General features: G+C 44.2%; 1 protein-coding gene across 7 annotated transcripts in view; it reads left to right on the top strand.

Annotated features, from left to right (window-relative positions):
* The window catches only part of psma4 (proteasome 20S subunit alpha 4), a 35,162-nt gene that overhangs the window by 1,845 nt on the left and 11,940 nt on the right, over positions 1-21,377 (top strand). For 6 of the 7 annotated variants that reach the window (XM_072553253.1, XM_072553259.1, XM_072553255.1 and 3 more), the window contains exons 2-6: positions 6,358-6,385; positions 7,201-7,243; positions 7,368-7,530; positions 8,640-8,717; positions 12,536-12,624. In XM_072553253.1, the coding sequence (XP_072409354.1) occupies positions 6,383-6,385; positions 7,201-7,243; positions 7,368-7,530; positions 8,640-8,717; positions 12,536-12,624 (376 nt within the window). In that variant the 5' untranslated portion in view covers positions 6,358-6,382. Of the gene's footprint in view, positions 1-901; positions 921-6,357; positions 6,386-7,200; positions 7,244-7,367; positions 7,531-8,639; positions 8,718-12,535; positions 12,625-21,377 lie in introns of those variants that run through there. The other variant, XM_072553258.1, reaches the window with a different exon arrangement.

Genomic DNA, 21,377 nt, shown 5'->3' with positions numbered 1-21,377 from the left:
CCAGAATTGCACACAATGTTCCAAAAGTGGCCCAACCAATGTCCTGTACAGTCGCAACATGACTTCCCAACTCCTGTACTTAATGCACTGGCCCACCAAAGGCAGGCATACACAACGTCGTCTTCATTACTCAGATTACCTGCAATTCCATTTCTATGGAACCTGCACCCCAAGGTCTCTGTTCACCAAACTTGATCAAGGCCCCTTTATACTCTTCACCTTCTTCACCGTCCACTACACAGCCAATTTTGGTGTCATCTGCAAACTATTACTAACCATTCCTCTGATATTCATATCCATCACTTATATAAGTGACAAAAAACAGTGGATCCAGCACCGATCCTTGCGGCACACAGCTGGTCATAGGCCTCTAGTCCAAAGAAAATCTCTACACCCTTGGTCTCCTACCTTCAAGCCAAGTTTGTATCCCAAATGGCTAGCTCTCCCTGGATCCCACTTGATCTAAACAAGGTACAATTGGAAAATTCCACAGAGATTCTCATTCACAGAGTTGTGCAGTTAGTTTAAAGGGAGAATGTTGAACAAATCCTGTCAAAGAAATAGAGGTGAATTGAGAAATCTTTGGATGTTCCCAGCTGAAATGGAGGGAAAGTAACTGCTTTATCGAATGATGGAGCAGTATTGAAGGGCCGAATCACTGAGCTCTGATGCTGTTTGGTCTTTGAGATCCGATTCGATCATGGCCTTCATTCATCCACAAATCTCATCAGCACCAAATTAAATTGTTTCTCCAAAGGGTAAAGCCATTTCCAGCAAGGTGGCTCTGTCTGGACATGTGCCAATGGATGCCAATCCAATGGTCGTCTTCAAATCAGTGAATCTATCCTCTCAGCCTCAAGAAGATATCGCATTGATTTTGTTTATGAACCATTTGATCAGGAAACAGTAGATTGCACATGGTAAGAGAATTGGATTTAGTATGATTTCCCCAGTAGATAAGGCCATAGAAAATTGGAACAGGAGTAGGCTGTTAAGTTCCTCAAGCCCAGTCTGTCAATTAATAGGATCATGCAGATCCAGCATTCCTCATGTCCACTTTCTTGCCCTTCCCTGTTGCCCTTGATTCCCCTATGAAAGAGGCAGGAAGCATGATGATGAGGACTTGAGAAAACACTGACCAGAATTACTTTGAGGAGGTGCTTCCAAGCAGTGGAATAAGAATCTGGTTTGAGACAATGCCCAGTGTGTGACTGTAACACAATTCACTCAAAGGGAGACTTTAGTAAGCCTGAAAACAGCTGATTCACATCACTGGCACCAGATATCAATATTTTGGTCATCACATTTCAGTATTAGATTGATTGATGCAATTAAAAAGGAATATAGTGGATTTTTGTGAGGAATGTGTAGGATAAGTGAGGGAGCGATGTAAGGTTGTCTAACCCTTGTATTACCCTTCAATTCTCGTCACTTGTTGGGAACTGTAAGCAGTAAGGTGTCATGAATTATAAAATTGCGTGGTTACATTCTGGATTTTTCTTGGTACGTATTTTAATTGCAAGATTCCTGTATATACAGGGAAGGGAGTATGGAGTCGTCTGCTTAGACCTGTGAAGTGGAGGTTCTGGTGTTGGACTGGGGTGGGCAAAATTAAAAATCTCACCAGGTTATGGTCCAATGTGTTTATTTTGAAGGACAAGCTTTCGGAGTGACGCTCCTTCGTCCGGTAGCTAATGGGGCGGGATCATAGGACACAGAATTTATAGTTAAAGATCATAATGCCATACAACTGATATGATGTATTGAACAAACCTAGATTGGTGTTTAGTCTTTAATCACTTCGAATGGGGATACAGGTTTTGATTTATTAATATGTAAATCCCAAAACTTCTTTCAAGTCACAATGCTGAGATAACATAATGCTGTATAAAAAAACATTGACATCTCAGTTTGGATTGTGCATTAAAGATATGAAGTTAGAGTCTGTCTGTATTCCAACCTTGAGTCAGACTGGTTCTGTTTCCAAAGTAGAAATTTATGAATTGTCAGATGGACTGACTGCCTGCAGATTGTGTGCATTTTGAACAAAATAGAATGTATCCGTAAATGCAGTTTCACCCCATAGACTGATATATGGGAGGGTGGTGTAGAGGGAGTCTGTGGGGGTTTGTGTGTGTATACATATGCGCGTGTGCACGTGATGGAGTATATGGCCTGAGAGAGTGTCTGCCTGAGTGCGAGAGAGAGAGAGAGAGAGTGTGTGTATGAAAGAGGGTCTGTCTGATTGTGTGTAAAAGTATGTGTACTTGTGTTTGAGTATTTAGTGTTGTGGGGTCACCTGTAGTGTGCCATAAACCTCATATCGCGGTTGACCCATCCTCATGGATACCAAACATAGCTGTCAACCTCTGCTCAGTGACTGTGAGTTGTTGCGTATCCCAAAGTCTGCCTTGGAGGACGGTCACCTGAAGATCTGAGGCTAAACATCCTTGACCAATGACGTGTTCCCTGACTGAGAGGAACATCCCTGTCTGGTTATGGTTGTGCAGTGTCTGTTCACCTGTTGTTTTAGTGTCTGCTTGGTTTCACCAATATATTATGCCTTGGGCATCCTTACTGCAGCATATGAGACAGATAATGTTGGCTGATTCACATGAGTACCCATCGAGCACGTGGTGGGTGGTGTCCCCACGTGTAATGGTGGTATCCAAGTCGACACTCTGACACGACTTGCAGTGGTTGCCATGACAGGGTTGTACGGTGTTGTGGTCGATTTTGTCCTGAACGCTGGGCAGTTTGCTGCAAACAATGGTCTGTTTAAGGTTTGGCAGCTTAAAGGCAAGAAGTGGAGGTGTAAGGAAGATGCTGGCGAGGTGCTCATCCTCATCGATAATGTGATGCAGGCTGTGAAGAATATGCCATAGTTTAGAGGCGTAGAGATGTACAGCATGGAAACGGACCCTTCGGTCCAACCCATCCATGCCAACCAGATATCCTAAACTAATCTAGTTCCATTTGCCAGCACTTGGCCCAAATCCCTCGAAACCCTTTCCATTCATATACCCATCCAGATGCCTTTTCAATGCTGTAATTGTACCAGTCTCCTCCATTTCCTGTGGCAGCTCATTCCATACACGCATCACCCTTTGCATGAAAAAGTTGCTCCTTAGGTCCCTTTTATAACTTTCCCCTATCACCCTAAACTTATGTCCTCTAGTTCTGGACTCTCCCACCCCAGGGAAATGTCCTTGTCTACCCTACCCATGCCCCTCATTTTATAAATCTCTATAAGGTCACCCCTCAGCCTTTGACGCTCCAGGGAATACAGCCCCAGCCTATTCAGCCTCTTCCTGTAGCTCAATTCCTCCAACCCTGGCAACAAAGTTTCTCACTCCTGGAAAGTACTGGACAACGAAGGGTATCACATTGGTTGTATCTTGTGCCTGTTTCCTGAGGAGGTTGTTACGGTTACTCGCTGTGGCATGTCGGAACTGGCAGTCGATGAGTTGAGCATCCTCTCCTGTTCTTATGAATGCATCCTTCAGAACCTTAAGGTGTCTTTCACCTTCCTCCTCATCTGAACAGATCCTGTGTATGCGTTGGACTTGTCTGTAGGGGATGGCTGTTTTAATATGTTGGGTTGGAAGCTTGAGAAGTGTAGCATCGTGAGATTATCCATGGGCATGCGGTAGAGTGAAGTACTGAGGTGCCTGTCCTTGATGGAGATGCATGTGTCTCAGAATAAAGAATAGTCCATGATAAGTCTGATGGTGGAATGAAACTTGTTGATATTGCTGTAGTTGTTTCAGTGACTCCTGGCTGGGGTCCAGAGGGAGACAATATTGTCAGTGTTACTGGTGTATAGTGTTGGTCAGAGGTCATGTGCAGCAAAAAGAAGTCTTGTTTGACAGGAAATGACATCACCACACACCCCAGGAACCCCATGCAGGACAAACATATAAATAGAAAGCAGGGGACAACAGCTTCGCTTCATTTGGAGGTCGCCACTGATGACGTTACCTAGCCAGGTAATGAAACATCTGGATATCAAACCTACAGCTCAGTGAGCAAACCTACATCCTAAGTCTTGTTTGAACTTGTGCATGAAAATGTTGGCACATTGGGGTGCAAACCTGGTTCCTGTGGCTGTTCCATGTGTCTGGATGAAGAAGTGGTTGTCAAAGGTGAAGACAATGTGGTCGAGGATGAAGCGCATGAGTTGGAGGATGGTGCTTGGAGATTAGCAGTTGTTGGTATTGAGGGCTGAGGCTGTTGCAGTGATTGCTCTGTTGTTGGAAATGGTTACTATTGAGATCGGTTGAGACATGAGGATCAGCTCTGATTGTATTGACTGGTTGACCAAGCTTGATGAGCACAGTAATCTGCTCGTGCCCATTTCACATGTTCGTGTGTTACTCTATTTGTATAATCTGAGACAAATCAGCTAACAAAGTTTTGGGCACAGTGGCTGATGAGAGGGCATATCGTTAAGCTAGGGGTGAAGTGGCGGCCTGGAATCTGTGTGTGAGTCAGTCCCCAGTCTGACCTCACTGGGACTTTCCTGGGGACCTCTGTAGATCCAGTCTTCAGGTCTGAAAGCCCTGCTTCACGATGTTAAAGTGGTCCAATTGGTGATGTGATTATTATCTATCTTAAGCTATCTTGGCTCAATCCATTGCAAACTCACTTAAGGCCATAAGAGAATTGTGCAATTGGCCAGATTGGCTGTACTAAATTACCCGTAGTGTTCAGGGATGTGTCGGTTAGGTTGGTTGGCCTTGGAAAATCCAGGGTGACGGGGATAGGGTGGGGGAGAGGGGAGTCTGGGTGAGATGTTCTGCGGAGAGTTGATGTGGACCTGTTGGGCCAAATGGTCTGTCACATTGTGGAGATTCTATGGAAGAAAAGGGAAACAGGAGTCGGCCGTTTGGGCCCCTCAAGCCTACTCTGCCATTCATTAACATCATGACAGATCTGATGTTCTTCGTGTCCCATTTCCTTGTCCTTTCTCTGCAACTCTTGTTTATTTACTCTGCAATCTGTCTGTCTCAACCTTAACTATAGTCAGATTCTGCCCCCACAGCATTCTGTGGCAAAAGTTCCAAATACTCTTAATCCTTTAAAAGAAGAAATTCCTCCTCAGCTCAGTCATCAATTGGCCCTCCTCCCCTCAACATGTCCCTGGTCAGGCCCCTTAATATTCCTATATTAATCAATAGGTTTATCATTCATTATTCTAAACTCCACCATCCCAGGGTGTGAGGAAAGGTGACAGACAAGCCATCCCCTCTCCCCCAATCCAATGTCTTCCGGTGAAGTGCTGGTGGTATGTCCCGCCTCTCTCTAGGTCTGGGATTCTTTAAGGTGGGTGATGTCATTTCTGGTTTTGTTTCCAGGGAAGGTAGATAGGATCTAAATCAGTGTTTATTGGTGGAGCTCTGGTTAGAATGCCATGCTTCTAAGAATTCTCATGCGTGTCTTTGTTTTGTCTGTCCCAGTCAAAGTGGTGTTCTTTGTCTGTATGGAAACGAATGATAATGGGTCGTGTCGTTTGGAGGCTAGTTGGTGTTCCTGTATCCTGGTGGCATGTTTGTCCAATGTAGTGTGTTATTTTACAGTTCTTGCATGGTATTTTTAAATGACACTAGGTTTGCTAGTAGTATCTAATGGATCCTACAGGTTCATAATGATATACTTCTAACTTGAGCCCTAATTTCAACTCTGACACAAGTAGGTTCTGATTGGGCCATTGATGTGTTCTGGAGCTCATACTGGAGTAAGTTAGTTGCTGACTTTGTTTTTTGGTAAGGATGAGAATTTATTACAGAATGTGCTTTGATCTTTTCTCCCAGGCAGTGCAGTTGATAACATCATTAGCTTTTATTTGCAAGACATTTGAGAGAATTTATGTGGTGGTCAAAATTGGCAGGATACGGTTCCAGTTTGTGGTTGCGCCACCACATTTTTACTAATAAATGAATGAGTTCAAAGTAAAGACAAATGTTTGAGTGTAAAACGGCATCTATTGAATCGTTATTGCCCACAGTTCTGACAGCTTTGAGTTAAATGGGCATTGACTGAGGAGTACATGTTGATACTTGTTCTACTCTTTGTTTGGTCACCTGGCTCTGTCTTTTGTGTATCGGCAAAAATAAGCCACTGGCCGATCTTCTGGTCCCGAGCTGCTTCTGTTCAATTCGCTGTTGTCAGCATGGAAAAGATACTGGATACACATGCTGAGACAGTCTTGTTTCAGCAGATTATCACAGATCCCCACCATATTTCAGCCTCTCCAATGAGCATCATAACTCAGTGCAATCCTCTTGCTTTTTGCCAATGCCATTGCATATTGCTTTTATCTGTTCACATTAACCGATTTCCTTTTTCTCTTCCCAGATTTTTGATCTAATTTAAGTATACAATGGTGAGTGACTGCAATTTAATTGTATAAAAACTTAAATGTGAGTTTAACAACGGGGAATGTTAACTACGTTAAAACTAGCTCATTTGCAAAGTTCTGTCAGGATAGAGACAGCCATTGTTGCCCCTCCCTAATTGTCCTTGACCTGAGTGCCTTGTGAGGGCACTTGCATTGCTGTGGCTATAGGGTCACATGCAGTCCAGAATAGTTAAGGATGGCAGATCTCTTCCCCAAAGCAACATTAATAAACTAGATTGATTTTAACAACAGTTGATTGGGGAACGTCTTTGAGACCAGGTTTCAGTTTAAATGCCACCAATTGCTGTGGTAGGAATTGTAGTCAGTCCCTAGAGATGGAGCTCTGGATTCTCAGGCCCGTGACATTAGCACAACACCACCCACCTTCCCAACAAAGTCAAACTAATTAAAGAGGTACAGTGGGTGAAGTAGCTTAAAACTTTAAATAAAACTATAAATACAGCAATTGTTACGTATTCCAAGAATCAGAAGCTGTAGAATTGCTTGTAATGAGCTGTATTCCATATTAAACCAATCACTGCTCTGCTTTGGCTGTCATTCTCCACATAACAAGCTGCTTATCTCCATCATGCTGATGTAATCACCTCTAGAGTTTTCCCTCTGGTGACAGAAAGTGAATGTCTGTCAACTGAATGTGATTTAAGAACAGCTGCCTCCATGTATGGAAATCTCAGAAATGGAGAGAAGTAGTTGAAGGAGAGACACAAGCTGTGATCTTGTTTAAAAGTATTATAACATGTGATACTTAGCACTAATTTTTAGTTTGTTTGCCTTTGCAGTCTCGAAGGTATGACTCCCGAACAACCATATTCTCGCCCGAAGGTGAGCTTCTCTGAGTGATGGCCTTCTATAAAATGGAAGGACAGACTAGTTTAATGGTCTGTAATGTGTCGTTGCTCTTTGACTCTTTTTTATGCTAATGAAAACTCTTTCAATAAACTAACAGGGAGGCTGTATCAGGTGGAATATGCAATGGAAGCTATCGGCCATGCTGGAACCTGTCTGGGGATCTTAGCAAATGATGGTGTTCTGTTGGCTGCAGAGAGACGTAACATACACAAGCTCCTGGATGAAGTTTTCTTCTCTGAAAAAATATACAAATTAAATGAGTACGTATAAACTCGGATACGTAACAAATCCATCGGCTCGCATTGGACATATCAATTTAAACTGATGGCATAGCCTTTGCTTTAGATAAACGTAACTTGGTTTTAGAAGACTAAGTAGTGAAGATCAAGGTGCTTTAGATGTTCAGAGTTTTGTTAAGGAGAAAGTATTTTCTGTGCAGGTGGCCCATACTTTGTGTATTTCAGGATGGGTATTGGGAAGAAAATGGGAAACAAAACCAAGAAGTATTTTAAGGAAGCTCAGCAGGATAGATCGATTTTGTGTAGAGAAAGTGTGTTCAGATCTGTGAACCGGGAAAAGTGAGAGATGTCTCACCTTGGCTCAAAGCCTGTCACGTTTCTGATGTTTCCCACTTCTGATGAAAGATCACAGACGTGAGCCTTTAATTCTCTTGTTGTACGCAGATGTAACAATAATTTGCTGAGTTTTTTCCCCTCCATTTTCTGATTTTGTTTCAGATTTCCAGCATCCACTCTATTCTGCTTTCTAGCTTTTCCTTTAGACAGGAAATGGTTTTGAGGCGCAGTTTGAATTAAATCACAGAGGAACTGAATGGCCTCCTCTTCCTGTGTTCAATGCAACAAGCAGCCACAGAGGGCAGTATTTGTCTGTAGTTCGAGCCTGTTGTTATGCAATCGCACAAAGCATTTTTAAGAGGGATTCACATATCTCTTGTCCTGTTTCGTTTAATTAAATAATCGATTAATTTAAGTAATTGACAGTTGATCTTAGTAGATAACCATTAGGGGTGGAATTTTCTCTGGGGCCAGTTCATTCAATTGGCTGGACAACTGATTTGCGACACAGGTGACAACAGCATGAATTTAATTCCTGCACCGGCCAAGGTTACCTTGAAGGACCTTCCTTCTCAACCTCTCCCCTTCTCTGAGGCGTGCTGACGCTCAGGTTAAACACCACCTTTCCTAATGAGAGAGCAATCCCCAGGTCTGGTAATACTATGGCAATTTTACATTGAGTTTTCTATATTGTACTTTTAATACTTTTATATTTTCGCATCTACTTGTCTGTTAAGAAATAAAGCTTGAGTATAAATCAAAATGACCATTTTATATAAAATTTTGTCTCCCAGTGACATGGCTTGTAGCGTTGCAGGGATAACGTCTGATGCCAATGTCCTTACAAATGAGCTGCGGTTAATTGCCCAGAGGTAAGATTAACTGTTTGTTTTGAATGAAATAGTCTTCCAATTCAATTGTAATTTCTTCTCCAGTTCATTTTACAACATTAAAATTGTCTGAATGTCAAACATTGCCCTGTCATTTTTGTAGCAGATGTTTGGCTGCACGTGGTTACCTCTACCAAGTAAACATACACCAGCACTGTCTGAGTTGAAGCATCTGCAATCCCACATTTCTTTTCAGGTGCCCATCAGTACTTCTCCATTTGTGTTGGTGCTGGACATCCTGTCCTAAATATTAACAATTACAGCATGAGATCCATTTAGCGTAGAGTAGCTTTTTGAGCATAACACTAACTCCCCCAGAGCACCCAAGCTGCCACAATGTTTACAGCCATCTTTTCTATCCTTTAAGGCTACCAGAAAAGTCTTGATTCAGTGTGTAGCACTTGTGCTTTGAGGCAGTGTGCAATGGTTGCAGTAGCAGGTCACATTGCACCATGTTGCTTTGTGCAAGTCCCACACCATCCTGGCAGAATTCTTGCATTGCAAAAGGAGATTGCTCAGCCCATCATCTCTGTACCAATTTTCCAAATGAATATTCTCTTAGTGTCATCTCACTGTCACTTTGTATATTGGCTTGATTGATTTTCTTTCATTCATTCATACAATGTGTGTTTTGCTGCTAAGGCCAGCATTTGTTAAAGAGGCATTTAGACAGACACAACAATAGGCAGGGGATAGAGGGATATGGACCATGTGCAGTGTTGGAGAATTATCCAATTTCAAATAAAGCTCATATGCAGACCTTGTGAAATTGACACTCTTGTTTATTAGGTCAATGACCGCTCAGGTACAGAATGGCTGCTCCGCCCTGATAAGTTGAAACTTTTTCCATCAGTTACAAGTGTATGCAGTTTATAAAGGGTTACAACTAGTTGATTACAGAACAATATAGGTCTAACTATGATAGGTAGATTTAACAATATTAAAAGGGGTAACAGTACAACGGGTCTGACTGCCTTGATTAGTTCAACAGACATTTGCATCCTGTGCATCATGGCTCAGGTCTGTGGTCATCAATAATAAATAATTTGGAGACATCTTGTCTGTGGGGGCATTGCTGTAGCTAGGGTTCCCCAAAGAGAGAGAAAGCCCTCGGGGCTCCTGCCAGTGGGGGTGTGGAAATGAAGTATCATTGTCAGTGAGAGAATCCATTAGCATGCTGTTTAGTTAATGCGTTTCCTCCGATTAGGAAATGGCTTGTTCACAGCCATTTCCAGTGTATAGCTTGAGTCATCACTGGTGTTGTGGGAATGTCCCTTCTTAGCGAGGGAAAATGGTTTCTGAAATCAAAATGGCTTCTGGAGGCCTGTTCCTATGCTATACTGTTCTGCATCCTATACAGCAGAGTGATTTGCTAGGTCATGTTAGAGGGAAGTCAGAATTAAACACATTGCTGTGGGTTTGGAGGTTTTTTTTAATTCATTCATGGGATGAGGGCATCACTTGCCAAGCTTGCATTTATTGCCTTTCCTAATTGCCCAGGGAAGGCAATAAGTGCAGGTTTGGCAAGTGATGCCCTCATCCCATGAATGAATTAAAAAAAAACCTCCAAACCCACAGCAGTTAAGAGTCAATCACATTACTGTGGGCCTGAAGTTACATGTAGGCCAGACCGGGTAAGGGTGGCAGTTTCCTTCCCTGAAGGACATTAATGAACCAAATGGGTTTTCTGACAATGGATTCACAGTTATCATTAGACTCTTTCTTCCAGATTTTACTGAGTTCAAATTCCACTATCTGCCGTGGCAGGATTCAAATCTGGGTCCCCAGATCATTACTTGGGTCTCTGGATTAACAACTGAGTGATAATACCACTCGGTTATTGCCACCCCAGAGGTGCACACAAACTAGACTAAGCATGGACAACAGGCCTCCTTCCCTAAAGAACAATGTATAACCAAATAGGTCTCAACAATAATCTTATAGTTTTGTGGTCATCATTGGTGAGATTAGCTTTTTATTTCAGATTTATTAAAGGAGCTGAACTTAATTTCCCCAGCTTCCATGATCAGATTTGACCTCATGTCCCTAGATTCAGTCCAGGCCTTGAGATTAGTAATCCAGTAATGTTACCTCTATCTCACCTGACCTTGGACTTAAAAATATATTATCATCGGTTTATTGTGGTTGTGTTAAATTCTTGAAACTCCCTCCCAAACACTGAGGGCACATTCAAGAAGTTGGCACAGCACTGCCCTCTCGAGAATGATTCATGATGAGCACGAAATGAGAAAATCAAAGATTGATTAGGGATAGTCAACATGGCTTTGTGCGTGAGATATGATGCCTCACTAACTTGATTTGAGTTTTTTGAAGAAGTAATGAAAAGGATTGATGAGGGCAGAGTGGTGGACGTGATCTATATGAACTTCAGTCAGGCATTCAGCAAGGTTTCTCAGGGTAGACTGATTAGCAAGGTTAGATCTTATGGAAGACAGAGGTAGAAGATTGCCTTTCAGACTGGAGGCCTGTGACCAGTGGTGTGCCACAAGAATCAGTGCTGGGTCCACTCTGTTTCATCATTTATATAAATGATGTAAACTGAGGAAGCATAGTTAATAAGATTGCAGATGACACCAAAATTGGTGGTGTAGTGGATATCAAGGAAGGCTACCTCAAAGTGCAACAGGATCTTGATCAGATTGGTAAGGAGTGGCAAATAGAGTTTAATTTGGATAAATGTGAGGTACTGCATTTTGAAAATCAAAACCGAGCAGGACTCATACACTTAATGGTAAGGTTCTAGGGAGTGTTGCTGAACAAAAAGACCTTGGAGTGCAGGTTCATGGTTTCTTGAAAGTGGAGTCGCAGATAGATAGGATAGTAAAGAAGGTATTTGGTATGCTTTGCTTTGTTGGTCAGTCCGCAGAGTATAGGAGTTGGGAGGTCATGTTACGGCTGTACAGGACATTGGTTAGGCCACTTTTGGAATACTGTGTGCAGCTCTGGTCTCCCTGTTAATGGAAGGATGTTGTGAAACTTGAAAAGGTTCAGAAAAGATTTACACGGATGTTGCCAGGGTTGGAGGGTTTGTGCTATAGGGAGAGGCTGAATAAGCTGGGGCTGTTTTCCCTGGAGCGTCAGAGGCTGAGGGATGATCTTGTAGATGTTTATAAAATCATGAGGGGCATGGATAGGGTAAATGGACAAGATCTTTTCTCTGGGGTGGGGGAGTCCAGAACTAGAGGGCATAGATTTAGGTTGAGAGAGGAATAATTTAAAAGGGACCTAAGGGGCAACTTTTGCACACAGAGGGTGGTGTGTATGGAATGAGCTGCCTGAGGAAGTGGTGGAGGCTGGTACAATTGCAACATTTAAAAGGCATCTGGATGGGTACATGAATAGGAAGGGTTTAGAGGGATATGATCCAGGTGCTAGCAACTGGGACTAGATTGGAATGGGATATCTGGTGGATATGGATGAGTTGGACCAAAGGATCTGTTTCTGTGCTGTACGTCTCTATGATTCAAATGATGCTCACACCTTTGAAAATGAATAAACAAGTAAAAGCTGGCTGCCAGTGTGATGGAGAAAGCAAACAACTGGTTTCAGTATCCCTGGGTTGTAAACGCAGCACCATGACCCTGTGGTTTTACAGTTTCGCATCGAGTGCTCTTCCCTTTAAATAAATAAGCTCTCAATTATCAAAATTTAAGTACACTGAGGAGTTATTGACTACTTTCTCTGTCAGAATGTTCTTTATGTATTATTTAAGTCATTAAAAATCAGAAATCTTCCTGCAGTTTCCACAATATGATAATCATTTCATTATGCACTCACAGGTATCTACTTCAGTACCAGGAACCAATCCCCTGTGAGCAGTTGGTAACAACACTCTGTGATATCAAACAGGCCTACACACAGTTTGGAGGTAAGCAGGAGTAAAATATCTGGAAAACAAAAAATGCAAATGTGCAACCATTAACTTTAAACTTCGTGAAGAATCTATATTGTAGAATTTTTAATACATTATTGATTTCTAGATGAGTAAGTTCTGTTTTTACAATGTGTCATTTACAGCTAGGTATGTCTACAGTGTTCATCTTCTGCCTTTGAATTTGAGATGGCAGGTTTACAACAGCAGTTCCTTGCTTTGGATAAAATTTGCTTGATCAGGGTTCTTTTTAATTGCATCAATTAATGGCAAAGACAGACTGAATTGGACCGACTCATTGATGGGGAGATAAATGGGAGGGGTGTGGGGCTGGGGAGAAGATAGAGCTGAAAATATGTTGCTGGAAAAGCGCAGCAGGTCAGGCAGCATCCAAGGAACAGGTGAATCGACGTTTCGGGCATAAGCCCTTCTCCAGCATCTGCAGTCCTCACTTTCTCCTGGGGAGAAGATAGCCAAGAGTACAGTTGGTGGATGGAGGTGGGGATGAAGGTGATAGCTCAGAGAGGAGGTTGGAGCGGATATTTGGGAAGGAAGATTGGCAGATAGGACAGATCACGTGGATGGTGCTGAGCTGGAAGGTTGGCATTGGGGTAAGGTGGCGGAAGTGGAAATGTGGAAACTGGTGAAGTCCACATTGATGCCCTGGGGTTGAAGTGTTCTGAGGTGGAAGGTGAGGTGTTCTTCCTCCAGGTGTCAGGTGGTGAGGGAGTGGCGGTGAAGGAGGCCCAGGACCTGCATGTCCTCAGCAGAGTGAGAGGGGGGAGTTGAAATGTTGGGCCATGGGGTTGATTGGTGCGGGTGTCCTGGAGGTGTCCCCTGAAGCGCACTGCGAGGAGGCGATCAGTCTCCCCAATGTAGAGGACACTGCATCGGATACGATAAATGACATTGGTGGATGTGCAGGTGAAACTTTAATGGATGTGGAAGGCTCCTTTGGGCTTTGGATGGAGGTGAGAGGGGAGGTGTGGGTGCAGGGTTTTGTAATTCCTGCGGTGGCAGGGGAAGGTGCCTGGAGGGGAGGGTGGGTTGTTGGGAGGGGCGTGGACCTGACCAGGTAGTCACGGAGGGAACGGTCTTTGCGGAAAGGGGTGGGGAGGGAAATATATCCCTACTAGTGGGGCTCATTCCTGATGAAGGGCTTTTGCCCGAAACATTGATTCTCCTGCTCCTCGGATACTGCCTGACCTGCTGTGCTTTTCCAACACCACTCTATTCTGATTTCCAGCATCTCCAGTCCTCACTTTTACCTACTCATTCATGCTCAGTTATGCCATTTTTTTCCCTGATTCAGAGGCTGGGGCTTCAATTTCCATGGGTGGCATGGTGGTCCAGTGGTTAGCACTTAGGCATCACAGCACCAGAGACCCAGGTTCGATTCACCCTTGGGCAACAGTCTGTGTGGAGTTTGCACACGTTCCCTGTGTTTCTGTGTGGCTTTCCTTTGGGTGCTCTGGTTTCCTCCACAGTCCAAAAATATGCAGGCTTGAGTAGTAGGGAGAGGCTGATTAGGCTAGGGCTATTTACCCTGTAGCTTCGGAAGCTGAGGGGATGACCTTTTTGTGGTTTATAAAATCATGAGAGGAATAGATAGGATAAATAGACAAGATCTTTTCACCAGGGTGGGGAGTTCAAAACTAGAGGGCGTAGATTTAAGGTGAGAGAGGAAAGATTTAAAAAGAACCTGATGGATAACCTTTTCATGTAAAGGATGGTGCATGCACAGAACGAGCTGCCAGAGGAAGTGGTGGGAGTGGGTACAAAAACAACATTTAAAAGACATCTGGATGGGTATATGAACAAGGTTCCGCACGGAAGACTGGTTAGCAAGGTTAGATCACATTGGGTCCAGGGACAGCTCGCCAATTGAATGCATGAAGGTTGGAGACTGGGGTTGGGGGTTGCTTTTCAGATTGGGGGACTATGATGAATGGTGTTGACACAAGGATCGGTACTGGATCCATTGCTTGTTGGCATTTATATAAACGATTTGGATGTGAATGTAAGAGTGGTTAGTAAGTTTGTAGATTACACCAAAATTGGTGGTGTAATGGACAGTGAAGAAGATCACCTCAATACAATGAAACCTTGATCAGATTGGCTAATTGACCAAGGAGTGTAGATGGAATTTAATTCAGATAAACGTGAGGTGTTGCACTTTGATAAAACAAACCATACTTCAACAGTTAATGGTAGAACCCTGGGGAGTGTTGCTGAACAAAGAGATCTAAGGGTGCAGGTACATACTTGAGTGTGGAGTCGCAGGTAGACAAGGTGGTGAAGAAGGTATTTGGGACACTTGCCTTTATTGGTCATAACATTGAGCTACTGGGAAAATACCCCCGGCCTACTCAGCCTTTCCCGATAACTCAAGCCCTCCAGTCCTGGCAAAACCTTGTAAATCTTTTCTGCACCGTGTCAAGTTTAGCAACATCTTTCCTTTTGAAGGGCGACCAGAATTGTTCGCGGAATTCCAAAAGTTGCCGCACCAATGTCCTGTACAGCGTCAACATTACATCCCGGCTCCCAGACTCATTGCTAATGCTCTTTGGGAGGGTTTAAAGTAATTCGGAGGGCTGTGAACCTGAATGTCACTCTCGTGTACAGGAGGTTGAGTAGTGAGGTCATAAATAAGGTTTCAATGTTGCCACGATGAACCAGCAGGCAGCAAGGTGGTTTGAAGTGTATCTGCCTCAAAGTCAAGAGCATCCGGAGTAAGGTGGGTGAACTTGCAGCATGGGTTGGTATGTGGGACTTTGACATTGTGGCCATTTTGGAGACATGGACAGAGCAGGGGCAAGAATGGTTGTTGCAGGTTCCAGGATTTAGATGTTTCTGTAAGAACAGGGAAGGTGGTAAAGGAGGGGGAGGTGTGGCATTGTTAGTCAAGGACAGTATTATGGTACCACAAAGGACGTTAAATGAGGACTGGTCTACTGAGGTAGAATAGGCTGAGGTCAGAAACAGGAAAGGAGAAGTCACCCTTTTGGGATTTTTCTATAGGCCTCAGAAAAGTTCCAGAGATGTAAAGAAAAGGATAGCAAAGATGATCCTGGATAGGAGCAAAAGTAACACATTAGTTGTAATGGGGCAAACATAACTTTTCAAATATTGACTGGAAATACAATAGTTCGAGTACTTTTGACGGGGTCAGTTTTTTGTCCAATGTATGCAGGAGGGTTTCCTGATGCAGTAGGTAGATAGCCCAACAAGATGTGAGGCCATATTGGATATGGTACTAAGTAGTTCTGGAGGTAGGTGAGCACTTTGGTGATAGTGACCACAATTTGGTTACATTCACTTTAGCGATGGAAAGGGATAGGTATATACTGCAGGGCAAAAGTTATAGCTGCGGGAAAGCCAATTATAATACAATTAGGCAAGATTTAGGATGAACAGGATGGGGAAGGAAACTGCAGGGGATGGACACAATTGAAATGTGGAGCTTGTTCAAGGAACAGCTACTACGTGTCCTTGATAAGTGTGTCCCTGTCAGGCAGGGAGAAAGTGGTCAAGTGAGGGAGCCATGGTTTTCGAAAGAAGTTGAAACTCTTGTCAAGAGGAGAAAGGAGGCTTATGTGAAGATAAGATGGAAAGGCTCAGTTAGGGTGCTTGAGAGTTACAAGTTAGCCAGGAAGATGTGAGGTGCTGCATTTTGGGAAAGCAAATCTTAGCAGGACTTGTACACTTAATGGTAAGGTCCTAGGAAGTGTTGCTGAACAAAGAGACCTTGGAGTGCAAGATCATAGCTCCTTGAAAGTGGAGTCGCAGGAAGATAGGATAGTGAAGAAGGCGTTTGGTATGCTTTCCTTTATTGGTCAGAGTATTGAGTACAGGAGTTGGGAGATTGTGTTGCGGCTGTACAGGACATTGGTTAGGCCACTGTTGGAATATTGCATGCAATTCTGGTCTCCTGCCTATCGGAAAGATGTTGTGAAACTTGAAAGGGTTCAGAAAAGATTTACAAGGATGTTGCCAGGGTTGGAGGATTTGAGCTACAGGGAGAGGCTGAACAGGCTGGGGCTGTTTTCTTTGGACCGTCGGAGGCTGAGGGGTGATCTTGTAGAGGTTTGTAAAATTATGAGGGGCATGGATAGGATAATTAAACAAAGTCTTTTCCCCGGGGTCGGGGAGTCCAGAACTAGAGGGCATAGGTTTAGACTGAGAGAGGAAAGATATAAAAGAGAACTACGGGGCAACCTTTTCACAGAGTGGTACGTGTATGGAATGAGCTGCCAGAGGAAGTGGGGGAGGCTGGTACAATTGCAACATTTAAGAGGCATCTGGATGGGTATATGAATAGGAAGGGCTTGGAGGGATATGGGCCGGGTGCTGGCAGGTGGGACTAGATTCAGTTAGGATATCTGGTCGGCATGCACGGGTTGGACAGAAGGGTCAGCTTCCATGCTGTATATCTCTATGACCTAAAGAGGGAACTAAGAAGAGCCAGGAGGGGACATGAGAAGACTTTGGCAGGTAGGATCAAGGAAGACCCTAAAGCTTTCTATAGGTATATCAGGAATGAAAGAATGACTAGAGTAAGATTAGGGCCAGATTCTGGATTAGTGGTGCTGGAAGAGCACAGCAGTTCATGCAGCATCCAAGTAGCTTCGAAATCAACGTTTCGGGCAAAAGTCCTTCATCAGGAATAAAGGCAGTGAGCCTGAAGCGTGGAGAGATAAGCTAGAGGAGGGTGGGGGTGGGGAGAAAGTAGCATAGAGTACAATGGGTGAGTGGGGGAGGGGATGAAGGTGACAGGTCAGGGAGGAGAGGGTGGCGTGGATAGGTGGAAAAGGAGATAGGCAGGTCGGACAAGTCATGGAGACAGTTACTGAGCTGGAAGTTTAGAACTAGGGTGAGGTGGGGGAAGGGGAAATGAGGAAACTGTTGAAGTCCACATTGATGCCCTGGGGTTGAAGTGTTCCAAGGCGGAAGATGAGGCGTTCTTCCTCCAGGCGTTTGGTGGTGAGGGAGCCGCGGTGAAGGAGGCCCAGGACCTCCATGTCTTCGGCAGAGTGGGAGGGGGAGTTGAAATGTTGGACCACGGGGCGGTGTGGTTGATTGGTGCGGGTGTCCCGGAGATACCCCAGGGCATCAATGTGGACTTCAACAGTTTCCTCATTTCCCCTTCCCCCACCTCACCCTAGTTCTAAACTTCCAGCTCAGCACTGTTCCCATGACTTGTCCGGACTTGTCCTACCTGCCTATCTCCTTTTCCACCTATCCACGCCACCCTCTCCTCCCTGACCTGTCACCTTCATCCCCTCCCCCACTCACCCATTGTACTCTATGCTACTTCCTCCCCACCCCCACCCTCCTCAAGCTTATCTCTCCATGCTTCAGGCTCACTGCCTTTATTCCTGATGAAGGGCTTTTGCCCGAAACATCGATTTCGAAGCTACTTGGATGCTGCCTGAACTGCTGTGCTCTTCCAGCACCACTAATCCAGAATCTGGTTTCCAGCATCTGCAGTCATTGTTTTTACCTCTAAGATTAGGGCCAGTCAAGGACAGTAGTGGGAAGTTGTTCCTGGAGACAAGGAGATAGGAGAGGCACTGAATGAATACTTTTTGTCAGTATTCACACAGAAAAAAGACAATGTTGTCGAGGAGAATACTGAGGTCCAGCTATTAGACTAGACTGGATTGAGGTTCATCAGGAGGAGGTGTTAGCAATTATAGAGTCATAGAGATGTACAGCACGGAAACAGACTCTTCGGTCCAACTCGTCCATGCCAACCAGATATCCCAACCCAATCTAGTCCCCCCTGCCAGCACCTGGCCCATATCCCTCCAAACCCTCCCTTTTCATATACCCATCCAGATGCCTTTTAAATGTTGCAGTTGTACCAGCCTCCACCACTTTCTCATTCCATACACATACCACCCTCTGCGTGAAAAAGTTGCCCCTTGGGTCTCTTTTATATCTTTCCCCTCTCACCTGAAACCTATGCCCTCTAGTTCTGGACTCCCCCACCCCAGGGAAAAGACCTTGTCTATTTATCCTATCCATGCCCCTCATGATTTTATACCCCTCTATATTCTGAAAAATGTGGAAATAGGTAAATCCCATGGGCCGGATGGAATTTATCCTAGGATTCTCTGGGACGCGAGGGAGGAGATTGCAGAGCCTTTGGTTTTGAATTTTATGTTGTTATTATTGACAGGAATACTGCCAGAAGACTGGAGGATAGCAAACATCCCCTTGTTCAAAAAGGGGAGTAGAGACAACCCTGGGAACTATAGAGCAGTGAGCCTTACTCCAGTTGTGGGTAAAATGTTGGAAAGGATGATGAGAGAGGATTTATCATCATCTAGAAAGGAATGAGTTGATTAGGGATAGTCAACTTGGTTTTGTGAAGGGTAGGTTGTACCTCACAAACCTTACTGAATTCTCTGAGAAGGTGACCAAACAGGTGGATGAGGGTAAAGGGGTTGATGTGTGTATATGAATTTCAGTAAAGCGTTTGATGCCGTTTTACAACGGTCGGCTATTGCAGAAAATACTGAGGCATGGGATTGAGGGTGATTTAGTGAGTTGAATCAGAAATTGGCTAGTTGTAAGAAGACCGAGAATGGTGGTTGATGGGAAGTGTTCATCCAGGAGTTTGGTTACTAGTGGTGTACTGAAAGGATTTGTTTTGGGGCCACTGCTGTTTGCCATTTTTATAAATGACCTGGTTGAGGATGTAAAAGGATGGGTTAGTACATTTGTGGTGATACTTTTGGACAGTGCAGAAGGATGTTGCAGGTTACGAAGATCGTAGATAAGCTGCAGAGCTGGACTGAGAGGTGGCAAATTAAGTTTATTGTGGAAAAGTCTGAGGTTATTCACTTTGGAAGGAATAACAGGAATAGAGAGTACTGGGCTAAAGGTAAGATTCTTGGTACTGTGGATGAGCAAAGAGCACGGTGGCTCAGTGCTTAGCACTGCTGCCTCACAGCAGCAGGGTCGCAGGTTCAATTCCAGCCTCTGGCGACTGCCTTTATGGAGTTTACACATTCTCCCAGTGTCTGCATGGGTTTCCTCCGGGTGCTCCAGTTTCCTCCCACAGTCCAAAGATGTGCAGGTCAGGGGGATTGGCCATGCTAAATTGCCCATAGAGTTAGGTGCATTAGTCAGAGGGAAATGGGTCTGGGTGGGTTACTCTTCGGAGGGTCAGTGTGGACTGGTTGGGCTGAAGGTAGTTTCCACACTGTAGAGAATCTAATCTAATCTCTGTCAATGTACATAGATCCCTGAAATTTGCCACCCAGGTTAATAGGGTTAAGAAATAGTACAGTGTGTTAGCTTTTGTGTATAGGGATTGGGTATGGGAACCATGAGATTATATTGCAGCTATACAATACTCTGGTGCGGTCTCTCTTGAAGTATTGCCTACAGTTTTGGTTGCCGGGTTATAGGAAGGATGTTGAAGAATTGGGAAGGGTTCAGAGGAGATTTACTAGGATGTTGCCTAGTATGGAGGGAAGGTCTTACGAGGAAAGGCTGAGAGACTTGAGGTGGTTTTTGTTAGAAGGTTGAGAGGTGACTTAATTGAGACATACAAGAGGATCAGATAAGGTGGATAGTGAGAACTTTTTTCCTCAGATGGTGATGGCTTAGCACGATGGGCCATAGCTTTAAAATGAGGGGTGACAGATGTAGGACAGATGTCAGAGGTAGGTTCTTTACTCAGTGTAGTAAGGGCGTCAAACACTCTGCCTGCAAAAGTCATAGACTTGCCAACGTTAAGGGCATTTAAATAGTCATTGGATAAACATATGATGATATTGGAATAGTGTGGGTTAAATGGGCTTCAGATTGGTTTCGCAGGTTGACACAACATCAAGGGCCTGTACTGGGCTACAATGTTCTATGTTCTGTATTCTATCTCTCTGTACTGATGAGGTGTTAGATGATTGGAGAGTGCCTAATGTTGTGCATTTGTTTAAGAAGGGAAGTAAGGAGAAGTCTGGGATCTGTAGACCTGTGAGCCTGACTCCGGTGGTGGGTACATTGTTGGAAGTAATTCTGAAAGATTGCATTTATGTGCATTTGGAGGGACAAGGACTGATTAGGGATAGTCAGTATGGTTTTGTGTTTGGGAAATGATGTCTCGCAAACTGGTTTGAGTTTCTTGAGGAAGTAACCAAGAAGATTGATGAAGGCAGAGTGGTAAACATTGGTTACTTGAACTTTACTAAAGCCTTTGAAAAGGTTCCACATAGTAGACTAATCAGTAAAGTTAAGATACCATGGGATTCAGGGTGAGCTTGCCAGTTGGATCCAAAATTGGCTGAATGGCAAGAGACTGTAATGGTGGAGGGTTGTTTTTTGGACTGGAAGCCTGTGAGAAGTGATAGGGATAGGTGCTGGGTCCACTTTTATTTGTAATATATTAGATTAGATTAGATTAGATTACTTACAGTGTGGAAACAGGCCCTTCGGCCCAACAAGTCCACACCGCCCCGCCGAAGCGCAACCCACCCATACCCCTACATCTACCCCTTACCTAACACTACGGGCAATTTAGTATGGCCAATTCACCTGACCTGCACATCTTTGGAGTGTGGGAGGAAACCGGAGCACCCGGAGGAAACCCACGCAGACACGGGGAGAACGTGCAAACTCCACACAGTCAGTCGCCTGAGGCGGGAATTGAACCCGGATCTCTGGCGCTGTGAGGCAGCAGTGCTAACCACTGTGCCACCGTGCTGCCCACGGTGATGATTTAGAGGATTAATGATTTA

Source organism: Chiloscyllium punctatum, chromosome 33 (assembly GCF_047496795.1).
Source record: "Chiloscyllium punctatum isolate Juve2018m chromosome 33, sChiPun1.3, whole genome shotgun sequence".
Lineage (NCBI taxonomy): Eukaryota > Metazoa > Chordata > Chondrichthyes > Orectolobiformes > Hemiscylliidae > Chiloscyllium > Chiloscyllium punctatum.
The sequence above is the reverse complement of the archived record's forward strand: the minus strand, read 5'-3'. Positions and strand labels throughout refer to the sequence as shown.